General features: G+C 50.5%; 1 protein-coding gene across 3 annotated transcripts in view; it reads right to left on the bottom strand.

The window, feature by feature from the left end:
- EEF2K (eukaryotic elongation factor 2 kinase) overlaps nucleotides 1–20,867 on the bottom strand; it is a 61,078-nt gene extending 40,211 nt beyond the window's left edge. The window contains exons 1-3 of one of the 3 annotated variants that reach the window (XM_004780033.3): nucleotides 10,702–10,934; nucleotides 10,087–10,234; nucleotides 4,799–5,120 (exon numbers count right to left, since the gene is read on the bottom strand). In XM_004780033.3, coding sequence (XP_004780090.1) covers nucleotides 4,799–5,044 — 246 coding nt within the window. In that variant the 5' untranslated portion in view covers nucleotides 5,045–5,120; nucleotides 10,087–10,234; nucleotides 10,702–10,934. Of the gene's footprint in view, nucleotides 1–4,798; nucleotides 5,121–10,086; nucleotides 10,235–10,701; nucleotides 10,935–20,500 lie in introns of those variants that run through there. The other 2 variants (XM_004780031.3, XM_004780034.3) reach the window with 2 other exon arrangements.
- Nucleotides 20,868–23,567: the final 2,700 nt, after the last annotated feature.

Genomic DNA, 23,567 nt, shown 5'->3' with positions numbered 1-23,567 from the left:
GCGGTCACGAAGACCATCGAGCGATTCAGATCCCAGAGCCTCAGGCTGGCCATCTCTGCCCTTCCTCCCAAGACTTCTGTACAGATCAAATACGAGTCAAGTGTGGAGAGCCGTGACTGCCCTTCGCACGGACTGCCCTTCGCAGGCGGTGGTTACGTAAGGGCCAGCTGATGTCAGCTCATCTGTGCCCGTAAGGGAAGACAGCAAGATTGCAGAACAGGTTTGCAGACACCTAACATTCCCATAAAAAAGAAAAGGGGAGGGTCATACACCTGTGCGTGCTTATACAGGCCGGGAACGCCTCTGGAAGGACATTCCCCAGGGAACAGGGCTGGGGGGGCGGGGCGGGGCTCACTTATCACTCTGCCTTGGATACGGTTTGAATTTTATTTTTTTAACCTTAGATATATATTTATTTATGTATTAGGAAATGTACTTTTTTTTAAAGATTTTATTTATTCATTTGACAGACAGAGATCACAAGTAAGCAGAGCAGCAGGCAGAGAGAGAGGGGGAAGCAGGCTCCCCGCTGAGCAGAGAGCCCGAGGCAGGGCTGGATCCCAGGACCCTGAGATCATGACCTGAGCCTAAGGCAGAGGCTTTAACCCACTGAGCCACCCAGGGACCACTGTACGTGTATTTTAAAGTTTGCTTAGATATACACATAAGGAGAAGTGTCCTCCCAAGAAGAGGGCTGGCTCCAGAAATCCATGGACATCATGTGACAGAATACAATTCACTCTAAAAATAAAAGAGACGAGGGGCCCCTGGGCAGCTCAGTTGGTTAAGCATCTGACTCTTGATTTTGGCTCAGATCACAACCTCAGGGTCCAGAGATTAAGCCCTGTGTCAGGCTCTACACTCCGTGTGGAATGTGCTTGGGATTCTCTCCCTCTCCCTCTGCCCCCACAAATAAATTTTAAAAAGGGAAATAAAAGAGGTAAAAAATAAATAAATAGGTAGATAAAGGTATGTAGTAGGTAGGTAGGTCGGTAAAAGAGATAGAATATGGAATGATCCCCAAGATACTCCCAGGCCAGGAAAACAATTTTTAAAAATAAAATTTCCCCCTTTATTTCTTTTTTAAAGATTTTATTTATTTATTTGAGAGTGAGAGAGAGCACAAACCGGGGGGAGGGGTGGCAGGAGAAGCAGGCTCCCCTCTGAGCAGAGAGCCCGCCAGGGGGCTCGATCCCAGGACCCTGAGATCATGACCTGAGCCGAAGGCAGATGTTGAACAGACTGAGCCACCTGGGTGTCCCAAATTTCCTACTTTATTGAAAAATTTAAAATATATGCGTGCTCATTTTAGACAGTGGAGAAACAACAGAACAGGGGAAAGAAAACGCGATCTCTCCAGATCCTACCCATTTTGGAGCACTGATATTCTCCCTTCCAGGCTTTTGTTGCGTGTACAAGTGTGCATGTGTGAGTGTGTATTACAAAGCCGGAACTATACTCTATATTCTTTTTTTCTTTTTAAGATGTCATTTATTTTTTTGACAGAGATCACAAGCAGGCAGAGAGGCAGGCAGAGAAAGAGGAGGAAGCAGGCTCCCTGCTGAGCAGAGAGCCCGATGCGGGGCTCGATTCCAGGTCCCTGGGATCATGACCTGAGCCTAAGGCAGAGGCTTAACCCACTGAGCCACCCAGGTGCCCCTAGACTCTATATTCTATCTGAGTTTAACTCCAGAGCAGAAGCACTTTTCCAAGTCACAGCAAATTCTATAAACATCCTTGCTGGGCTGCCTGATGTTCTATCAAGAGGGCGGCCCCCAGAACAACCCCACCACCATCCTCCGGGGAGCCAGTTGGAAGGCCGTGGCCTTGACAGTGACAGAATTGGACCGTTCACACCACACGCCGGGTCCTTGCCAGGGTGACGCCTCTCTGGAGGCCATTTTGGTTGAACAACCCCGGTTGCCATGTCAACAGTAAACAGAAAACACGTCCCCTTCGGGGACGGCCAGGCGGAGTGAGGTTTGGAAAACGGAGCTGCTGTCGCCCCTCCAAAGCTGCCTCGGGCAACAGGAATCCCACGGAACGGGCTTTCCGTTACCTGGGACGGTGGACAGCCAAGAGGCACGACTGGTCCGTAACTGGTCATTTGACCCAGTGCAGGGAAGGGCAAGTGCAGTCAGATCGTGCCCAGCCTTGCAGGCAGCGGCTGACAGACGCACGCAGAGGTCCGCTCGGAGCCCCAGAGAATGCTCAAGAGATAGCCAGGGCAGGGTGTCTGAAAACCACATCCCGAGGGAGCCAGAACAATCGCTTTAACAGACCAGACTGAGACATTAGTTTAAAGAGCTTCCAGGCAGAGGCGTGAAAAGGGAAACCTGTTCCAGGAACAGGGAGAGGTGTGGGGTGAGCAGAGCCCGAGGGGCCCCTGGGGACCATGCCCGCGCCCATCCTTGGTGAGGATTTTTTTTTTTTTTTAAGATTTTATTTATTTATGTGACAGAGAGAGAGCACAAGTAGGCAGAGAGGCAGGCAGAGAGAGAGAGAGAGAGAGAGAGGAGGAAGCAGGCTCTCCGCTCAGCAGAGAGCCCGATGCGGGACTCGATCCCAGGACCCTGAGATCACGACCCGAGCCAAAGGCAGCGGCTTAACCCCCTGAGCCACCCAGGCACCCCTGTATATATCTTTTTGATAAATGTGGGACTGTATTATATTTCAACTTGCCTTCTTAATTAACAGTATATAAAAAGAAAAATAGCTACCATTTTTAAAATTCTAATTATGTCCATACTGTCCTTACGGCTTTTCATGGATCTTCCCACCAAACTGTCAAGTCGAATCACATAGAAACATCATCTCTGGGATGTCTGGGTGGCTCAGTTGGTAAAGCGTCTACCCTTGGCTTGGGTCATGTTCCTGGGCTCCTGGGGATGGAGCCCCACGTCAGGCTCTTTGTTCAGCCGGGAGCCTGCTTCTCCCTGGCTCTCTGCCTGCAGTTCCCCCTGCTCGTGCTCGCTCTCCCTCCCTGTCAAATAAATGAATAAAATATAAAAAGAAAAGAAACATCATCTCTGTTTTAATGTAAATACAGTGTTCTCTTAGGACCATGGTTTAAAATTTAAATAAGGCCCTCTTGGGGCGCCTGGGAGGCTCAGTGGGTTAAGCCTCTGCCTTCGGCTCAGGTCATGATCTCAGGGTCCTGGGATCGAGTCCCGCATCGGGCTCTCTGCTCAGCAGGGAGCCTGCTTCCTGCGTCCCCACCCCCGCCTGCCTCTTTGCCTACTTGTGATCTCTCTCTATCAAATAAATAAATAAAATCTTTAAAAAAAAAAAAAAGGAAATGACTGGGTCAGAGAGAGAACACTTGGTTCTCTCCCAAACCTTGTCTGCAGCTGGGATGGAGAGGGTCCAATCTGTCTTTGCATGTGGCCCCAACTGTAATGTGGGGTGCTGGGGCTGGTGGGGGTCCATTTGCCTGATGTGTACACTGAGGCAGAGGAGAATAAAGAACAGGTAAAGAGAGACAGAGAGGGACCCCTGGGTGGCTCGGTCATTAAGCGTCTGCCTTCGGCTCAGGTCAGGATCCTAGGGTCCTGGGATCAAGCCCCACATCGGGCTCCCTGCTCAGCGGGAAGCTTGCTTTTCCCTCTCCCTCTGCTGCTCACCTGCTTGTGTTCTCTCTCTCGCAGGGTCTCTCTGTGTCAAATAAATACAATAAAATCCTTTAAAAAAAGAGAGAGAGAGAGAGACAGCTCTGCTAACTTCCAGTTCCTAGACCCATCCCCTGAGAGGCCAGACATTGTTTCTTCCCCTGGCTCCCAAGAAATAAATACCTTCTTCCCTTGAGCTGGTGTGAGCTGGCTTCTGTTTCCTGAGCCCTGAGCCCCAGCCCCCGCTGGCACCCGGATTCCCTCACACCAGGTACGGGATGCCTCAGCATCTGGGTCTCCTCCAGCTCCCCGCCCAGAGTGAACACAAGCACGCCAGGCTGTCCCCCGGCCCTTCCCACGCGGCCCTCCACGGGGCTGGGCGTGCGGCTCAGGGGCTGGCTGAGGACAGGAAAGCAAGACAAGCCGCCACCTAATCCCGCAGTGGCCCCCTACAACTTCAGAGGGGACCCACAGGGCTGTGTCCAGAGCTGCCTGCCCCAGAGAGACTTAATCTAGAACTCTGGCCCTGACAAAAGAAAATAACCAACTGTCCAAGAACTATAATTATTAATTTCCTAAAAACAGATTAATTCTGAAGTTACAGAAGAGTGACTCCAATTCCCAATCCCAAAGCAGTACCGTACATCTTGCTTTCAGTACTAACAGATACCTTCTGTGGGCGGGCCTCAAATTAATAAGGGGAGAACATTATTCCATTTAAGTTTTTTTCAAGGCACCTGGCTGGCTCAGCTGGAAGAACACATGACTCTTGATCATGGGGTTATGAGTTCGAGCCCCCCGTTGGGGACAGAGATGAGTGCTTCTCCCTCTGGCCCCCCCCTTCTCATGCTCTCTCTCTTTCTCTAACAAATAAATAAAATCTTTTTTAAAAAAATATAATCTTTACAATTTGCAATGGTCTCCCGTATTTCCTAGTCTATTCTGCTCTGCTGCATTTTTTTTAAAAAGCTGGTTAAGGTTTTCACAACCCAGTAGTGGGTCTTCACAGCTATTTCGAAAACACCTGCTCAAAAGTAATGCAACTTGTTTTAAGCCAAGGAAATCCTCCCAGGGTGACACACATATCCCCTGACGCAGAATTTAGAGTGGTGCCCAGGCTTTGGAAACACAGGGAAGACCCCAAACAGCTCCCCCGATCCCTCGTGGCAGGTGGGTAGGGGTCCACTCACCTTAAAATGGAAGGAGCTTGCGGGGGACCCGCTGGAGCCGTACTGTTCACACTTCGTTAGGTTGCTGGAGTAGTTATTAACCTTGAAATTGCCATTCTGGTGAGACCTGGGGTCATCGGTGATGGGGCAGATGAAGTAACCTTCCTCATCATCGCTGTCGGCCTCAGAGTCCCCGTCATGACCAGCCCGGGGGGTCTGGCCGGCGTCAACACCTTCCAGGCGGAAAATGAGGTCTTCGTCTGCCATGTTCCCGGGAGGCCCGTGTTACCCAAGGGGCGGGCAGCAGAGCCAGAGTCGCAGGGCAAACACAGCGGTGTGGGTCCTACAAGGGAAGCGAGACAATGGGTGCCGGGGCCCAGCGAGTGAGAGCTCGCGGTGCATCTCACCCTGGGTGCCCCCGGCGGCATAGAGAACTGGCACCCTCGGAGGGAAAAGTACAGCACCCTTTGGGGAGGCACACTTGGCAGGCGGCATGTAGCACATTTTAAATGTACAAACCCGTCGACCGAGTAATTCCACTTTGGAGAACCCAGTGTCTGAAATGAGGCAGGGAAAATAAATGCTTCTTAAGCAACGGGAGTGATCTTTTTTAGAAGGTAAAGTAGATCAGATCGTTCCTTGGCTTAACACCCTCCGGCAGCTTCTCTCCAGTGGCTTTTAAGACTACAAGGCCGGCTTTAGTCGGGTCCCTGCCCCACTTCTCCTCTGGCCTTGGCACCTCTCCAGGCCCAATGGCTTGCTCTCTGTTTGGTGAATACGGGCAGCCCATTTCCACCCCAGGGCCTTTGTACTTGCTAACCCCTGTGCCTGGAACAATCTTCCCCATCTTCCAATAGTGGGTTCCCTTTCAGTAGTTGGATCCTGACTCAAGAGAAACCTGGAGAAATCTCCATTCAAAGGACTCCTCTCAAACGCACCTGCACTACCCCCTAACACATCTCTCTCTGCTTTATTCGTTACGGGGAGGTTTTCCCAAGCTGAAACCTGCTTTCCTCTCTTACTGTCTGTATCCCCAGCGCCTTGAAGAGCGCGTGGCAAAGACTGGGGCTCTATACACATCCCGAGAATGGTTGAGTGACCCAAAGAATGTCCTCTTTAGCGTGATCAATAACAGGAAAAAAAACAAAAAAAAAGCTAACAGCCCACGATGTCTGTCAGTAGAGGTTTGTTAAATTAAGTACGACTTTCTATACCGTAGACTGTCACGTGACTATTACAGAAAAAGGGGAAGCTCCAGATATATAAAGACATGCAAAAAGAGTCAAGAACAAGTTCAGCAAGATTGTCGAATACAAAATTCAACAGTATTTCTGTGCACTAGCAATGAAAAATCCAAAGAAGAAATTAAGAAAATAAGTCCAGCTATAAAGAACATCAAAAAGAATAAAATATTTGGGAATAAATTTAATAAAAGAAGTGCATGACTTGTACACTGAAATAACACACTGAAAGAAATTAAAAATCTAAAAAAAAAAAAGGGAAGAGGGACACCTGGGTGGCTCAATGGGTTAAGCCTCTGCCTTGTGCTCAGGTCATAATCCCAGGGTCCTGGGATCTAGCTCCAAATCAGCAGAGAGCTCTGCCTACTTGTGATCTCTGTCAAATAAATAAATAAAATCTTTAAAAAAAAAAAAAAAGGGAAGATATTCTGCATTCATAGATCAGAGGACTTATTTTATTTTATTTTTTTAGGACTTTATTTATTTATTTGACAGAGAGGGAATACAAGCAGGGGGAGTGCGGGAGGGAGAAGAGGGCTTCCCGCTGAGCGGGGAGCCTGATGTGGGGCTCGATCCCAGGACCCTGGGATTATGACCTGAGCAGAAGGCAGACACTTAACGACTGAGCCAGCCAGGCGCCCCCAGAGGATTTAATATTGCTAAGATGGCTATACTCGCCTAAAATCATCTATAGATTCAAGCCAATCGCTATCAAATTCCTACTGTCTTCTTTGAAGTAATTAACAAGCGTGTGCTACAGTTCATACGGAAACACAAGGGACCGAAAATAGCCAAAACGGTCTTGAAAAAAGAGGAACAAAGTTGAAGGAGTCACACTTCCTGAATTCAAATCTTGCTATGAAGCTGCAGTCATCAAGACTGTTGGTATCGGTATTGGGACAGACACAGATCAATGGAATAGATTTGAGGGCCCAGAAATGAACCCCGATATTTACAACCACTGATTATGACAACGGCACCAAGACCATTCAATAGGGGAAAGAATACTCTTTTCAACCAATGATGCCGCGACGAGTGAATATACACGTGGCCAAAGAATGAAACTGAACGCATTCCTTACACTAGTCACAAAAATAACTAAAAATGGATCAAAGACTTACATATAAAAGCTAAAACATCATCTGACTCTTTGAAAACAATACAGGAGAAAATCTTTGTGAGATGGGACAGGTAAAGCTTTCTTAGCTATGACACGTAAAGTACAAGCAACGAAGGAACAGATAAATGAGGCACCATCAGAACTAAACACTCGTGTTTCAAAGGACGCCAACTAGAGTGGGGAGATCACCCTCAGAATGGGAACAAAGTTTTGCAAAATCATAAAGCTGGTAAGGGACTCTATAAAGAATCTAGACAACTTGGGGCACCTGAGAGGCTCAGTGGGTTAAAGCCTCTGCCTTCAGCTCAGGTCATGATCTCAGGGTCCTGGATCAAGCCCTGCATCGGGTTCTCTGCTCGCCAGGGAGCCTGCTTCTCCCACTCTCTCTCCCTGCCTCTCTGCCTGCTTGTGATCTCTTTCACTGTCAAATAAATAAGTAAAATTAAAAAAAAAAAAAAAGAATGTAGACAACAATAAGATGACAAATAAAAAATGGGCAAAGGGCTTGAACAGACTTGAATAGATCTTTCTCTAAAGAAGACATAATCAATGTCATTAGTCATTAGAGAAAGACTAGTCAAAGTCACACCCACTACGATGGATATAATAATTAAAAAAAGAAAAACAGAAAATAGTAAATGTTGACAAGGGTACGGAAAAACTAAAAGCCCCATCCACTGTTGCTAGTAATGTAAAATGGTACAACCACTTTGGAAAACAGTCTGGCAGGTCCTCAAAAATTTAACCACAGAATTACCATATGAACTAGCAATTCCACTGGGTACACACCCAGAGAAAGGAAAACCACTACATTTTTTTCCTTTTTATTTATTTATTTTTTAAAGATTTTATTTATTTATTTGACAGAGATCACGAGGAGGCAGAGAGAGAGGGGAGGGGTAAGCAGGCTCCCTGCTGAGCAGAGAGCCCGATGTGGGACTCGATCCCAGGACCCTGGGATCATGACCTGAGCTGAAGGCAGAGGCTTTAACCCAGAAAACCACCACATTAAAACTTATACACATCCGTTCATGGAAGTATTATTTGTAACAGCCAACCAGAGAAACCACCTTAATGTTCGGGGACTAATGAATGAATAAATAAAATGTATCCACACAAGGGAATGCTGTGAAGCCTCAGAAAGGAGTAAAGAACCCAACACTTGGGTGAACCTTGAACGCATCAAGGAAAAGGAAAGATCTAACCACAAAAGAACACATACTGAATGACTCCATTTATATGAAATGTCCAGAGAAGGCAGATCTGCACAGACCGAAGCTATGTGAGCCGTTGCCTAAGGACAGGGAAGGGGAGACTTGAGGGGAGGAATGGGGAACAACTTCTAATGGGCTTCTTTGGAATTGGACACAAAATGCTCTTAAACTGTGTGCGGGTTGTGTGACTGCCGATATACGAAAAACCATCGGACTGTACACATTTTAAAAGATTTTATTTATTAAAAAAAAAAGATTGTATTTATTTGAGAGACAGCAAGAGTGAGAGAGATCACAGAGGGAGGGGAGGGGGGTGACTCCCCGATGAGCAGAGAGGCGGACGCGGGGCTCCATCCCAGGACCCCGAGATGACGCTTCGCCGACTGAGCCACCCAGGCCCCCCAAACTGTACACTTTAAATGGATGCACTCACTGTAAGGTTTGTGAATCATATTTCAATAAAGCTTAGGTTTAAAAAAAAAGGTAATCCAAAAAAGTGTCAAATTTTTTTTTTTTTTAAGATTTTATTTTTAAGGGGTATCTGGGTGGCTCAGTCCCTTAAGTGTCTGCTTTTGGCTCAGGTCATGATCCCAGGGTCCTGGGATCGAGCTCCACATCAGGCTCTCGACTCAGCGGGGAGCCTGCTTCCCCCTCCCCCTCTCCCTCTGTTTGTGCACATGCACACGCTCTCTCTCTGTGTGTGCCAAATAAATAAATAAAATCTTTAAAAAAAATTGTTTTTATTTTTAAGTAATCTCCACTCCCAACGTGGGGCTCAAATGTACAGCCCTGAAATCAAGAGTCACGTGCTCTGCTGAGCCAGCTAAACACCCCGAAAGCCTGTGAAATTTCTAAAGCAAGTTGCAGAACAGCCGGTGTATCACAGGGATCCCACTCATGTTAAAAGAAAAAGGACATCTGTAGAGGAATTAAAGCTTCCCTGAGGGACTCCCCCCAGGAACTCCAGCAGCACCGGGATGGGCAGTAGCCACGGGAGCAGGCCGCCGAGGGGGAGGAGGGAACCTTGAAGAACTTGGCGCACTTCTGTACTGTTGTCACTTTCTACGAAGTTGGACCGCTTGCAACGTAAAATAACAAGTGAAAACAATTTTAAAACTTTTTTAGATCAAGGCCATGATTCATATATTTTTTTTAATTTTATTTATTTGACAAGAGAGCGAGAGCACAAGCAGGGCAGCAGCAGAGGGGGAGGGAGAAACAGACTCCCCCTACCAAGCAGGGAGCCCCCTACGGGGCCCGATCCCAGGACCCTGAGATCATGACCTGAGCCGAAGGCAGAGGTTTAACCCACGGAGCCACCCAGGAGCCCCTCAAATAAATAAAATCTTTTTAAAAAGTCTTTTTAAAAAATCTTTTTAAAAAAGGATTTTGCTTATTTACTTGAGGGGGAGAGAGCACAGGCAGGGGGAGCAGAAAAGGCAGAGGGAGAAGCAGGCTTCTGCGCTGAGCAGGGAGCCCCATGGCGGGGCTCGATCCCAGGACCCTGGGATCACGACCTGAGCCGAAGGCCGACGCTTAACCATCTGAGCCACCCACCGCCCCGATTCTATTATTCCTAACGGCTCTTTCCACCCGCAGGCAGCCTTCCAGACTGGAGGCTCTGGCTCTTTCTTAATAGTTACCATAGCGGGAAGGAAGAAATCCGTTTCTATCCTAACTCGATCCACCCAAAATGGAAATTAGAATCTCAGAAAACCGTACTTAACGTCTTACCGCGTACAATGCACTCTGCTATTTTCTATTCGACTTATTTTTGTTTTGCTTTAATCTTTCTTTTCATTCTTTTTCCTTAATGCACCACCCGCAGTGATTTCTTGGACATCGCTGCTCTGGGCGTCCACTGCAAAGCTGGTTTCTTACCCTGTGGGCGAGACACGGTCACGGCGGGAGCCAATGGCTCAGCCACCCGGCCCAGCGTGTTACCAAACAGTGCCCTGGGCCCACTTCTTCCCTTTCCTTTTGCTCTACCCTGGTCAGCCCTTGGCCGGAACCTCTGCTGACCAAGGCAGTGTGGTGCCTGGAGCTTCCAGAAGGAGCCAGCCAGGTCACTGGCCTCTGGGGACTGGGCCGGTGCCGGGCCAGAGCTGAGACAGGGGTGGGACAGGAGAGGCGAGGCGGAGGCAGGAGGCAGAACCACAGCTTCGGCCTGCAGATCTCCAAGCAGTGTAGCCCAGTGGTGAGGAGCCTGTACTCAGGTACAAATCCAAGCTCATGACCTTGACTATATCGATAGAGTCATCTCACCAAATACCCCTCCTCCCCATGCGAGGAAGTGGCTTCACAGCCGGTTCGCAGGACCCCAACCCCTGGCCATGTCCCAGCACAGACCTGACTTTCTCCGTGACCCTGGGAAACAAAAGGAGCTTCAGACCAGCAGCTGTGACCCTGCCTGGCACCGCGCCTTGGACTCGGCAGGCACGTGATGCAGATTCCAGAACCCAGCAGAGCAGGAGCTGTTTGATGGTTTTTCCGTTGTCATAAATTTGCTCTCGAGGCAGCTGTGGCTGTGCCTGCTAACTGTCCCCCAACAGCTGTTCTCTCCTTCTTAGTAACAACCACTGGGTTTTGGCTAAGCACATGGCCACTCCCAATAAGATCTACATTTCCCAGATTCCTTTGCAGTTAGGCGTGACTACATGACCAAGTTCTGGCCAAGGGGATATAAACAGAAAGCCTGTTTTCAACTTTAGGGAAGAGTTTTTAAAGGGAGGGGATGTGCCCTTCTGGACTCTTCCTCGTTCCTGCTGGCTGGAACGGAGGTGTGATGGCTGGAACTCAAGCAGCTATTTTTAACCAGGAAAAGGAAACCATATGCAGTGGATGGGCAGAGCCATGAGACAGAGGGAGCCTGGGGCAGCATAATCTTACATCATGGGGGCTCACAATCTTCAGACTCTGCTATCCAAAATTCTATGGTCGACTGAAATTTTCTTCTTTCCCCTACTACTTGCTAATTCAGTCTGGTCCAGTAACCCCATCTCTCCCACAAAAGTCCCATCACATCTCTAAATGAGTCAGTACCTGGACAAGTCAGTACCTGGACAGGAGCAGCCTGGGAAAACTTTGGCCTCAATCCAGAGCCCACATGTGCCCAGGAAGACTGCGCCCTGGAGGATGTTAAATTCCGCTAAGGCAAGGAGCCCTCACAGGGCCATATAAATCAGGACCCTGATGCCTATTCCGACACCAGCCTGGGCCCTGGCCTCCCAGGAATCTTCATTGGACCTGGGCTTCCCTCTGCCCACAGGCACCTGTTCCTGTTAGCGAGGAGCCCAGGAGCAGGACCCCAGCTCCCAAGCCATCAGGGTTCTCTAGAACATTTCCTCTGTCCTCACTCAGGCCTCTCGATCTTTCCCTCCCAGTCCCTGACACGCTTTGGGAAAATATTTGTATAGAGAAGCAACTGAGCGGAGTTCTGAGTCAGACCCGAGTTCAAGCCCCAGCTCCGCCACTTCCTAGCTGTGTGACATGACCTCTCCAGCCGCAGCTTCCTGCTGCCGGGATGCGGTGTTTTACCCACCCCGTTGGCCGGACAGCGCTAACACAGAGCCAGCACCAAGACACGGAACTGTTATCATCATCATAAATAACAGGGGCTGAGCCTTGGGTCCCAGCCACGCTGGTAACCTGGATACCTGGTCAGCAGCCAAGCCAGGCATCTTCAGGGGTTCTCAGGGGACAGGCTATTTCAGGCTCTGGCCAGGGAACCACTGTTCCTACTGGGTCTCACTACAAAAGGTTCCTCTGGCAGGGCCTGGGACAGAAAACAATGTTTGCAATGTCCAGGTCGAGGCCTGTGGGCCCAGCCGCGCTGACCGCCGGGCCTCCCTGGGCCTCCCCGCTGGCTGCCTCGCTGGCTGGAGAAACGCACTACATTCCCCAGTCTGCCACTTCCCGGAGCAGCACCCCCGAGCCGACACGGTCCCTGTCGGGCAGCCCCGTGTGCACACCACCATATGCCCAGCCCAGCAGAACCCAACCTCATCCTCAGCTGCACTGCGGTGAAAGGGGTGACCTGCAGGCCATCTTGTGTCACACGCCTGCTTCTGCTCCGGGACGTGCCTCTCCCCCCACTCCCAGGTTCTGTGGTTGGGGTCGTCTAGGTGTTACCCCAGGCAGATATGACCACATCCCTAAACAACATGGTTTCTCTGTTATTTCTTTTATCGATCTGGGTGCTCATCCGTTGATTTCCTGGCGTGACACATGAGACTTGAGCCTCCCCTGACCTTCCCAGTTCCCTCCGTACTGGCGGGGCTTCTCCTGGGTGCCTCGGATCCCATGCCGAGAGCGCTCGCTGTCTTACTGCATCAAGCAGAAGGAGCTATGGTTTCCCACAGTGGGGTGTGAGTTCAACTCTCCATGAGAAAGGAGGAAAGATGTGGCTTTTGTAAGCGACTGATCAGAAAGCAGACCGTGCTTTTGCCCCTACTGACCTCAAAGATGAGTAATTCTTGCGGCAATAAGACAGAGAGATAACATATAGGGACAGTTTCCCTCAAGTACTCTGCATGGACTCTCCTCCAGCAATGATGGGAGCTGCTGGGCAGAGAAGCAACAGCCCGTCTGTGATGGGGCACCTTGGGGGAGGAGAAGGGAGCAGGGCCAGGCTGCCCTGGGCTGCACTGGGCTTGTTCGAAACACTATCTTGGCCCCTAGCCTGAGTCCTCGGTTTCCTTCAAACCAGAAAGAAAAGCCTGTCTTGAAGAGAGATCTGCACTCCCGTGCTCACCACGGCGATATTTACAATAGTCAAGGTACAAAAACAACCTAAGAGCTGGATGAATGGAGAACAGAAATCTGGTGTATATACACAAAGGAATGTCATTCATTCTGTCTTTTGCACAAAACAGGCAATTCTGTTATCTGCAAAAAACATCAATGAACCTGGAGGACATTATGTTCGGTGAAATAAGCCAGACAGAGAGAGACAAACAGTTCATGATCTCGCTTATACGTGGAATTGAAAAAACCCCAAAGTCCTAAAAACAGCAGAATGGTGGCAGCCAGGGTCTGGAAGGCAGAGGAAACATGAAGATATTGGTCAAAGGGTACAAAGTTTCAGTTGTGCTAGATGAGCAAGTCCTGGGGATGTAATGGACTATAGCTATTTTTTTTTTAAGATTTATTTACTTGACAGAGATCACAAGTAGGCAGAGCAGCAGGCAGAGAGAGAGAGAGAGAGGAGGAAGCAGGCTCCCCGCTGAGCAGAGAGCCCGATGCGGGGCTGGATCCCAGGACCCTGAGATCATGACGAGCCAAAGGCGGAGGCTTTAACCCACTGAGCCACCCAGGCGCCCCTGGACTATAGTTATTAACACTCTATTGTATACCTGAAACTCACGAAGAGAAGAGATCTTTTTAAATATCTCTACATCCAACATGGGACTCAAACTCAAGACCCCAAGATAGAGAGTCCCGTGCTGTTCCAACGGAGCCAGTCAGACGCCCCGAGAATACATCCTTTTTTCCTTTAGAAGATTTTATTTATTTATTTGAGAGAGAGAGAGAGAGGCGGCGCAGAGGGAGAGGAAGGGAGAGAACCCTAAGCAGGCTCCGCGCCCAGTGCCGCATGCGGGGCCCTATCTCGCGTGCCTGAGATCACGAGCGGAGCCAAAATCAAGAGTCAGAAGCTTAACTAATGAGCTACCCAGGCGCCCCCCAGCCCCCCCAGAACAGACATTAATTGTACTCACACACACACCAGAAGCGGTAGCCCGGAGAGGTGACAGATATGTTAATTAGGCTGACTGTGGTAATCATGTCACAATGCATATGTATATCAAATAATCACATGATATACCTTAAATAGGTACAATTTTTATTTGTCAGTTATACCCCCAATAAAACTGGTGAAAAAAAAATGAACAAAAATCAAAGCCCCATCTAGTGGCTAAGGGCCTGCGCTCTGCAGCCACAGGGCCCACTGTGAATCGCTGGCCTCCTCGTGAGGATCCAAGGCCCTGTTTTTTTGTTTTTTTTAAGATTTTATTTATTTACTTGAGAGAAAGAGAGAGAGTATGAGAGGGGGAGGGTTAGAGAGAGAAGCAGACTTCCCAATGAGCAGCGAGCCCGAGGTGGGGCTCGATCCCAGGACCCCGAGATCATGACCCAAGCTGAAGGCAGTCACTTAATCGACTGAGCCACCCAGGCGCCCTCCAAGGCCCCATTCTAAGGGGAAGCCCTGTCATCTGGACTCTGTGTCCCCCCCACAGTGGCTGGCACTGAGCAGGGCTCCACAGCACTGAACAGTACCTCTCCAGGCTGGGTTTTATTTATTTACTGGGGGTGCGGATACTAACAAATGGGCTGCCTCAGAGGTTACTATGTCGAGCCCGTGTCAGGTTCTTATAAATGTCTGTACCCCTGGCCTGTGGTAAGATGCCCATGAAGAAACATTGACTTAGGGCTGCCTGGGTGGCTCAGTCAGTTGGACATCTGACTCCTGGTATTGGCTCAGGTCATGGTCTCGGGGGTGGTGGGATCTAGCCCTGGCCCCCCCAACCCCAGGCTCCCCATCAGCAGGGAGTCTACCTGGGCATCTTCTCCCTCTGCCCCTCCCCCCACATGCATGTGCACCCTCTCTCAATCATTTTTCTTTAAGATTGCATTTATTTATTTGAGAGAGAGGGACAGACAGCACAAGCAGGGGGAGTGGCAGGGGGAGAGGGAGAAGCAGGGTCTCGGCTGAGCAGGGAGCCCAATGTAGGGCTCGATCCCAGGACCCCGGGATCACGACCTGAGCCAAAGGCAGTCGCTTAACCAACTGAGCCATGCTGGTACTCCTCAAATAAATTTTTTTAAAAAGAAACATTTACTTAAACTATTGCAGAAATAAGAGAGTTTAGGTTGGGATGTCAGAATAAAAGGACTGATTTACAGATGTCCACGCCCAACCGCCCCTTCCCTGAACCTTACCTCCACCGGCCCGGCCCCAGAACCAATCACCATCCACCAGCAAACTCACCTCCCAGCCCTGCACCCTGCAGGACGCCCTTCTTCCTGAAATGCCTCTCCTGCCTTGGGTCCCTTCAAAATCCAGCTCAAATTTCTACTCCCTTCAGAAAAGTCTCCCCTGGGTGGCATCCTCGCCTGTGAAAGAGAGGACAGCTAACACCACCCAGCCCAGGAGATGTCTAAGGAGACAGGGAGATCGGGCATGTAGTGCCTGACAGAGCGCTAGCACTCAAAACACCAGCTGCTACTATGGCCGGACCACCCCCGTGTCCCACTCCCTAAGTCACCTCCGTCCACTCAGAGCCCAAAGAGTCTACATCGTGGGCAGAACAGTGGCTTCCAAAAGCTGTCCTCATCCTAATCCCCAGGACCTGTGAGTGACACTCCCCTCCATGACAAAAGTGACTCTGCAGGTGTGATTAAGTTAAGGATCTTGAGATGGGGAGAGTCTCCTGGAAAATCCAATGAGCCCTATATAAGCACAAAGACCCTTATAAAAAGGGGGCAGGAGGGTCAGAGCCAATGAAATGAGATCATGGAGGCAGGGGTCCCAGAGAAAGATGTGAAGATACCCCATGGCGCGCCTTGGAGACAGAGCCAGAGGCAACAAGCCAAGGAAGGCGGGCAGCCCCTAGAAGCTGGAAATGGCAGAGAGACCGGTTTCCTCTGGAGTCTCCAGAAGGAACTCAGCTCTGCTGATACCTTGACTTTTGAACTTCTGATCTCCAGAACTCTAAGATAAGAAATTTATGTTGCTGCCAGCCACCAAGTTTGTGGTAATTGATTTAGTAGCACTAGGAAACAAAGGTAGTCTACAGCAGTCTAGAATAATGTTGCCAGCCCGTCAGGGGACACCTGGCAAATGTCTGGAGACATTTCGAGTTGTCACCTGGCGTCTAGTGAGTGGAGAGCAGGAGATGCTGCTAACCATCCTAGCGTGCACAGAAAAGGCCCCACAACACGGAATCCATCATTCAGTTCAGCAAAGGGACCCTGGTTCAGCATGATCCTGGAGCATGGCCTTCCCTGATCCACTCTCCCTCCCGACCTCTTTAAAAGCAAGTCTCCATGCATACCATTTCTGGTATTTCTCTTGAATTGCGGGCATCAGCTTGCTTCCCTAGGAGAATAGCAACCCCCAGCCCCACCCAAGGAGGTTAAGTCAATATTTGCTCTGCCAAAAGTCCCATAAAAACGTCGTCACACTCCACTGTGCTGTGCTTTGCGCCTACAAAATTGTCACGGAGTAAAGACAGTTTTTACTGTTTTTAAAAAATCAGAAAAATGCAAAGCACAAAATACTTAAATCATAGCTTCCATTCACAAAACGCACAAGGGAGCCTGAATTTTCATCTTGAGTCATTTGCTGGGCACCCTTCTCACGTAGGTACGCAGGACACTCTGTACTCCTGGCAGGTCAGACCAGGGATACAGCCCGTCTCACTTTTCAGGGGAACTCTGTGTTTAGACAGCCTCTCCGCAGCCAGACCGTGTGGGCGTCTGCAACAAAAGGGGCCGTGTCTTACTCCTCTCCAGCTCCCAGCCAAGAGCACAATGTCTGGCACACACCGGGTTCTCCATAAACGCACACTGCATGAATAACGAGAGAAAAGTTGGCAGTTTCTACGGATATCATGGGCACCCGTGGAGGGGAGGGACTACCAGTTAAAATGACAAGGCATCTGCGGGTTAGCTAGCCTGAGCCACAGCTGAGATCCTGAGCGGGAAAGCGTGGATCGTGGGGAGGCCCTCAAAAAGACTTCAGGACTAGGATCTGGCCCAACAGACTTTTGGGGCAGACAGATCTGGCTTTAAGTCCTGCCTCTGCCACTATTAGCAGAGTGACACTGGGCAAATTACAGAACCCCAGTCTCCTGGGTAAAATGCAATCATCCAACAAAGTGAAGCAGAGCGAGCAAAGTGGACAAGAGGTAGGAGAGGTGGCCAAGGGCCAGAAAAAGCTACTGTAACAGAGACAGCTGTGTTTATGCTCCCCTGCCCTGCCATGGACTACATTTCCCAGGATCCTGTGCACCTAGGTGGGGCCATGTGACTGCACTGGGGCCAATGGAATGTAGGCATAAGGAACTGAGGCTATCTATACCAGGCAGTCCACTTTCCACACCCTGGTCAACTCTCCCTCCACTGCACTCCTGCCCTTAGACACAGAGCACAGAACCGATCCACAGCGATCCACAGCGTTTCAGTGCCACTTGCAAAGCACTTATACCGTAACTCCTCTCAGCTCCCTGGAGGACACAAAGCCTGGCCTGCCCTCCCTACCCAACCCAATCTTCTCATCCTTCAGGCCTCAGGTTAGATGCCACCTCCACCAGGAAGCCTCCCCTGAATGCCAGGAGGGAGGCACTATTAGCTTCATCCTACAGACAAGAAAACTGAAGCTAAGTGACTTGCCCCAAATCATGTGGCTAGAAAGTGGGGGAATTGGGTGTGAAGCCAATGTAGGCGGAATCCAATTAGCTGTCACTTGCTAAACCGGTCGTGGGACCACTATCAGCAGGGGCCTCACCTGCGATTGTTAGATGTGCAAATTCACCGGCCTTACTCTGAATTAAACTCTGGAGGTGGGCCCAGCAATCTGTGTTTAAAAAGGCTCATCAGGTGGTCCTCATGTGCCATGAAGATAAAAAGCCAATGGTCTAGACATTCTCTGCAACTGAGCCCCCCTGTGGAGTCCTAGGTCTAGAAAATGTCATAGCTGAAGAACTGAACACTGTCCACCTTCTGACTTTTTTAGCCATTTGAAATGCTTCTCTGGATATCCCCAAACCTGGGACTTTGGGGACCCAGAGACTGTCATCTCCTTTTATTATTCGCGTTCGTGACTCGCAGCTTCCTTTGTTTGAAGCCTTCTTGTTTCTGCCCATCAGCCTTGGGTACAAAGGTTTAATCCAGCAATGTTTAAAAATTCAGTCACAGGACACCTGGGTGGCTCAGGCGGTTAAGCATCTGCCTTCGGCTCAGGTCATGAACCCAGGGTCCTAGGATCCAGCTCTGCAGGGCTCCCTGCTCAGTAGGGAGCCTGCTTCTCCCTCTCCCTCCCCTGGCTTGTGCTCTCTCTATCCCAAATAAATAAATAAAATCTTTAAAAAAAAAGTCAAGTCATTTTCATCCCATCATGGGCACCATAATCACCTTTTAGAACATTCTGAGTTTCTCAGTTTACTAAGGTAATAATCTGCAGCTTCTGGGTCAGCGGAACGGACTTCAACACAAAAACTTGTATTTTTTATCTGGCCAGACAGCTGGTATTACTTTGGATGTAGTTCTGACCATCAACTTCTGCTTCAGTTTTAAGAAGAACTGGACCAGAAAGAGTGCCCTCCTAGGGAAGGAGCTTGAACAAAACCAAGTTTCTGCTGCTGACCCTGAGCTTTCTTCCACACTCTTCTCAGTGTCCCGGCAACTGGCCACCAACCCTGCCAAGAACCGTAAGGGAGCCTGGGAAATTCACCCAGGCGATACCCCAGGAAGAGGAAAACAGGAGTATTGGTGACTAATCGCCATCTCTGTCACATAATACATTTAAAACAATTTAAAATAAAATCAGGGTTATATCCCTATCAATCAAAAAGCAGTGTTCTGTCACCAAAAGCACAAAAGAGAGAAACTGCAGATCTCAGAATGTACACTATTAATCCTATGTCATCTGAGACCATTTCAAGTGACCTTCAGGCCCCCCACTTCCTGTCTCCCCCAACCCCTGCAGAGGATGAGAACTTGGGACCCCCGCGATGTGGTCTGGGAATGTAGGTGAATTTCGGGGGTGAGGTCTGGAGCCCACGACCAAGAAAGAATTCTTGAGACTTCTTTGGTGCAAAGTGGTGGTTTATGAAAGCACGGGGACCAGGACCAGGGGGTAAGGAAGAGCTGCTGCCCCGGGGTTGTGAGGGGGTCTCTGATTACATACTCTGGAGTTGGGGGAGGTGAGGAAAAAGGGAGTTCCCCAAAGGACTTCCTTATGCGAAAGAAGACTCACAGGATAGCCAAGGCCTTGTCATTGTTAAGTTAAGGTTGTTTTTCCCTTTAGCAAGGCATTAACATGAAGATAGTTGGGAGGTTCCTGGAAGAATGTCACACGTGTCCCACCCAGGAGTAGGGAGGTGGGGGTTGCAGGGTGTCAGCTTCTACTTGGTCTTCAGCCAGCCTCCTGCTCCCTCGTACCTGCACACTCCCCTCTTGGAGGGGAGAACTCAAAGAAGGGGGAATGGCAGTCCCAACTGTGTTACACCTGGATTTACACCATCCAGAAGCTTTATCGTATTTGTTAAGCTAATACACGAACAAACATGAATGTGTGCATAACCCTACCTCCTTCCACTGGCATCCGTCCAGATCAGCTCAAACATCATCACCTCCTCCAGGAAGCCTCCCAAGCGCCTCCCCCCTCCACACACACAGACAGACACAGCCCGCAACGCCAGCTCCCGTCTTCTTGCTCTCCAAGGCCACACCTGGGGCACCCTGCATGTTAGTCATCTGTTAGACACCCCTGGCCTCGGTTTCCTCCTCTGTAAAATCAGAGAGCTGGACTATGTCACTCAACTTCCGGGCTGAAATGATGGCCCCAAGGCAGGCAGCACCCAGGGCCGAGGACCCAGAAGTCAGGCTCCCCAGAGCGTCCCCACAGCAGACGTAGCGGCCCATCTGTCATACTAGGGACGCAGCTGGGTTGACTCCCCGCAAGCCTCCGCCTGGGCACAGGCAGTCCTAGGCCGGGACTTACCCGGGAGGCCTCCACCTCCGCGCCGCCACTCGCCTATCAATGCCCGGCGCTCGGCGCACAGGTCCGCGGAGCCTGCCAACACCCAAACTCCCTCCCGCAGCCAGCAATGCAGCAAGGGCGCGTCTACACTGTCCTCGAGGTTCCAGGAATTCAGGCTTTTCGTTCAGGGGCCAGGGGAGGGGATGTGGCGAGCGGCCCCGCAGGGACAGGAAGGCGGCGCTGCCCGCAGGCCGTGCGGGGTCGGGGGCGCCCCGGGCGGAGGCCCCCAAGCCGCCCCTCCCCGCCGACGGTGCGCCCAGCGCTCGGCCAGCGGACCCCTCCGTTAATCCGCATGGCGCCCCCCACTTCTTTTACAGAAGCAACCACTGAGCCCCCAAGAGTTGAAACCGGAGAAGCAGCGCCCCCCCTCCCGCCGGCACTTACCCCCCTCGGGCGGACAGGCCCTGCAGCCGCTGCCCACGGCCGCGAAGACCCAGAGGAGCTGGCAGAGGCTCGCGGCCCGGTGCTCCAGGGTGCAGGGCGGGCGGACCCCCCGCGAGGGCCGGGGAGCAGCGAGCGGCGCGCCACGGACGGCGCCCTGGGGAGGCGAGCCGGGGCTGCGCGGGGCGGTCGGGTCGAACTGGGGGCGCGGGGGCCGCCGGCACGACCCCGGGGACGCCAAGGGCCGCGTGCCTAGGGCGGAGGCGCAGGCGGCAGTGCGGGGAGCTGGAGCAGCAGCACCGCGGGGCGTCCGGCGTGGGACCCGGGCTGGAGCGCGGCTGGGGCTGGGGCACGAGCCTTCGGGCAGGGGCGGGGCTCCGTCCGGCGGGCGCTCGGCGCCGCCCCCTGGTGGCCGTCCGCGCTCCTGCAGCCGCCGGGAGGGTCTCCCTGCTCCGGCGCAGAAGCGCGCTGGGTCCGCGCGTCCCCACCTAAGGCGAGGGGGGCGGGCTCGGCACCCAGCCGCGAAGGGGGCGCCCTCCCGGCGGGCAATCCGCGGAGTCCTTCCCAAAATCAGCAGAAACCCAGCTCATCCAGTCTCCATGGCTCATCGTAAATATACTTTTTAATCGGAAATTGCTTTTTTCTTCTTCTTCTTCTAATTTCTGCTTGGCGGACACTGAGGCACGTATAACAACTGCAATTATTTGTGTCATTATTTGCAATCCCCTCTAGACGTTCCTCACCGCTCTAGCACGTTGCCGTATTCCGAAGTCCCTGCACGGGGCTCGGCACAGGCCAAATGCTTAAGAATGATCCGTCCAGTGGATGGATGAATACGGAAAGGTATAAAGAAGAAAAGGATACAAAACTAACGGAAACTACTGTGAACGTGTTGATACTATATACTTCCAGATACTTTTCTACTGAAGTTTTAGAAATTCCACAACTCTTACTTAAGTATAAAAATAAGTGGCATTTATTGAGTGATTTATCTCATCCTATCTTCGTACCAACCCTGTGAAGTAGGTTGCATTTTATTTCTATTTCACAGGTCATAAAACTGAGGGTCTTAGAGGTAGATTTGCCCCAAAGATTGACTATCTTTCTTTTTAATTTTTTTAAGTGTAAGTAATCTCTACACCCAACATAGGGCTTGGACACAAGACCCCAAGTCAAGAGTTGCAGGCGCCTTCTACTGAGCCAGCCAGGTGTCCCTGCCCAGATTTCTGCAGGGCCTCCTCTTGGCGAAGGGTATCTATTTAGGAGCTGGAGGGCACACTGAGTCTTTGCCCAGGTGAAGCCCAGCAAACAGAGTCCCCTGGGAGAGCAAAGGTGCTACGGCCTCTGTGGGGAGCAGGTTCAAGTTTATGCAGCTTGGGGAGGGGGAGGACATACAGGTGACATCTCATAAGGGCAGGGGGTCTGGAAAAAATGAAATGGTCTTGAAACCCATCAGTCGGTAGCCTCTGTGCTACAAGTTTTGGAAAATACAAAAGCTAACAGGTATTTTGGTTGGAAGTGTTGGCTCCTTTAGTCATCTTGGGAAAACTCCTCTGGCTTTTGACAAGACAAAACTGCACCTGAAATTCTGACTGTGGGAAAGTTGGGCAGGAACAGACTCCGAGCTGATCTGTCCAACTTCAGGCCAGACCAAAAAACAAACAAACAACAAAACACACACAAACACACAACACTGTATTACTGAACCACTGATAGCTCTGTGGCCTTGGGCAAATTATTTAACTCATCTGAGCCTCTGTAATTTTTGTTCCCCCTCTTTGCATGAGGATCTTGATTAGCCTTTAGGAAACCAGCCCACCCCATTCTTAGTGGGGGAGCAAAGCCCTCACCACTGCGCTGGGGCCAAGAGTGGACACAGGACAAGACTTGGTCAATCAGCATATACCATCCCTTTAGCCCAATGAGATCCTAATCTGCATCTTTTCTAGCAAGCATAAAAAAAGAGAATCCCTCTTTTTCTCTCTTTTTCAGAGAGTTTTTGAGCTGGTAGGATTTAAGTCTAGGGTTTCTGAAAATTCATTCTTTTTTTTTTTTTATTTTTTTTATTTTTTTATTTGACAGAGAGATCACAAGTAGGCAGAGAGGCAGGCAGAGAGAGAGAGAGGAGGAAGCAGGCTCCCCGCTGAGCAGAGAGCCCGATGCGGGGCTCCATCCCAGGACCCTGAGATCATGACCCGAGCCAAAGGCAGAGGCTTAACCCACTGAGCCACCCAAGCACCCCTGAACATTCATTCTTATGGCAAATATGTATTAAGCTCTTATTGCATGCCAAGCATTGTGCTATGCAGCTCTAATGGGGTAAGAAATGGAAGAACAGAAATTTCTCACATGGTCATTATGCCACGACTTAAACCGCCGGGCGTGCCAAGAGTGAGAAGCGTAGCAGGCAATGAGCGATGACATGGGCAACCTGCTCAGGAAGCCTCTTCTGAAGAAATGACATCTGAGTGGAGCCTGGAAGGAAAAGTTGGCATCACTTCTGGGAGCTGTAGGAAGACAGGTGCCCTGGGTGGCCTCAGCAAGGAAATGTGGATCAGATCATTCTCGGATTTTGCCTGGTCCTGAATCTCCTATAACCATCACACAGAGGTATTCAGACTTTATGTTGAAGAATTTGGGTAATCAAAAAAGGATAGGAAGGAAAACATTACCCCATACCAGTGATGTCACAGCATGCAAGAGGAAAAAGAAACCATTCGCAGGGATCGGTCACCGGCACACTCCAGCTCCAAGCCTTGCTCCCCTGTCCTAAAACCTGCCCTTCCGTCTCTCACGTGGACAAACATCTCTTCAAGCTTCCCCCTCTCCCTCCACCGCAGCCGATGGCTCAGGTCATGATCTCAGGGTCCTGGGATCGAGCCCTGCACTGGGCTCTCTGCTCAGCGGGGAGCCTGCTTCTCCCCTCTCTGCCTGCCTCTCTGCCTGCTTGTGATCTCTCTGTCAAATAAAAAAATAAAATATAAAAAAAAAAAAAAGAAGAATCACACGCTCTACTGACTGAGCCAACCAGGAGCCCCTACTGTTACCAATTTCCACAGACAAAAAGCAC

This window comes from Mustela putorius, unplaced genomic scaffold (genome assembly GCF_011764305.1).
Source record: "Mustela putorius furo isolate JIRA1106 unplaced genomic scaffold, ASM1176430v1.1 tig00004041_pilon_pilon_pilon, whole genome shotgun sequence".
Taxonomy (NCBI): domain Eukaryota; kingdom Metazoa; phylum Chordata; class Mammalia; order Carnivora; family Mustelidae; genus Mustela; species Mustela putorius.
Note: the sequence above shows the minus strand (reverse complement) of the source record. Positions and strands in the feature narration are given on the sequence as shown.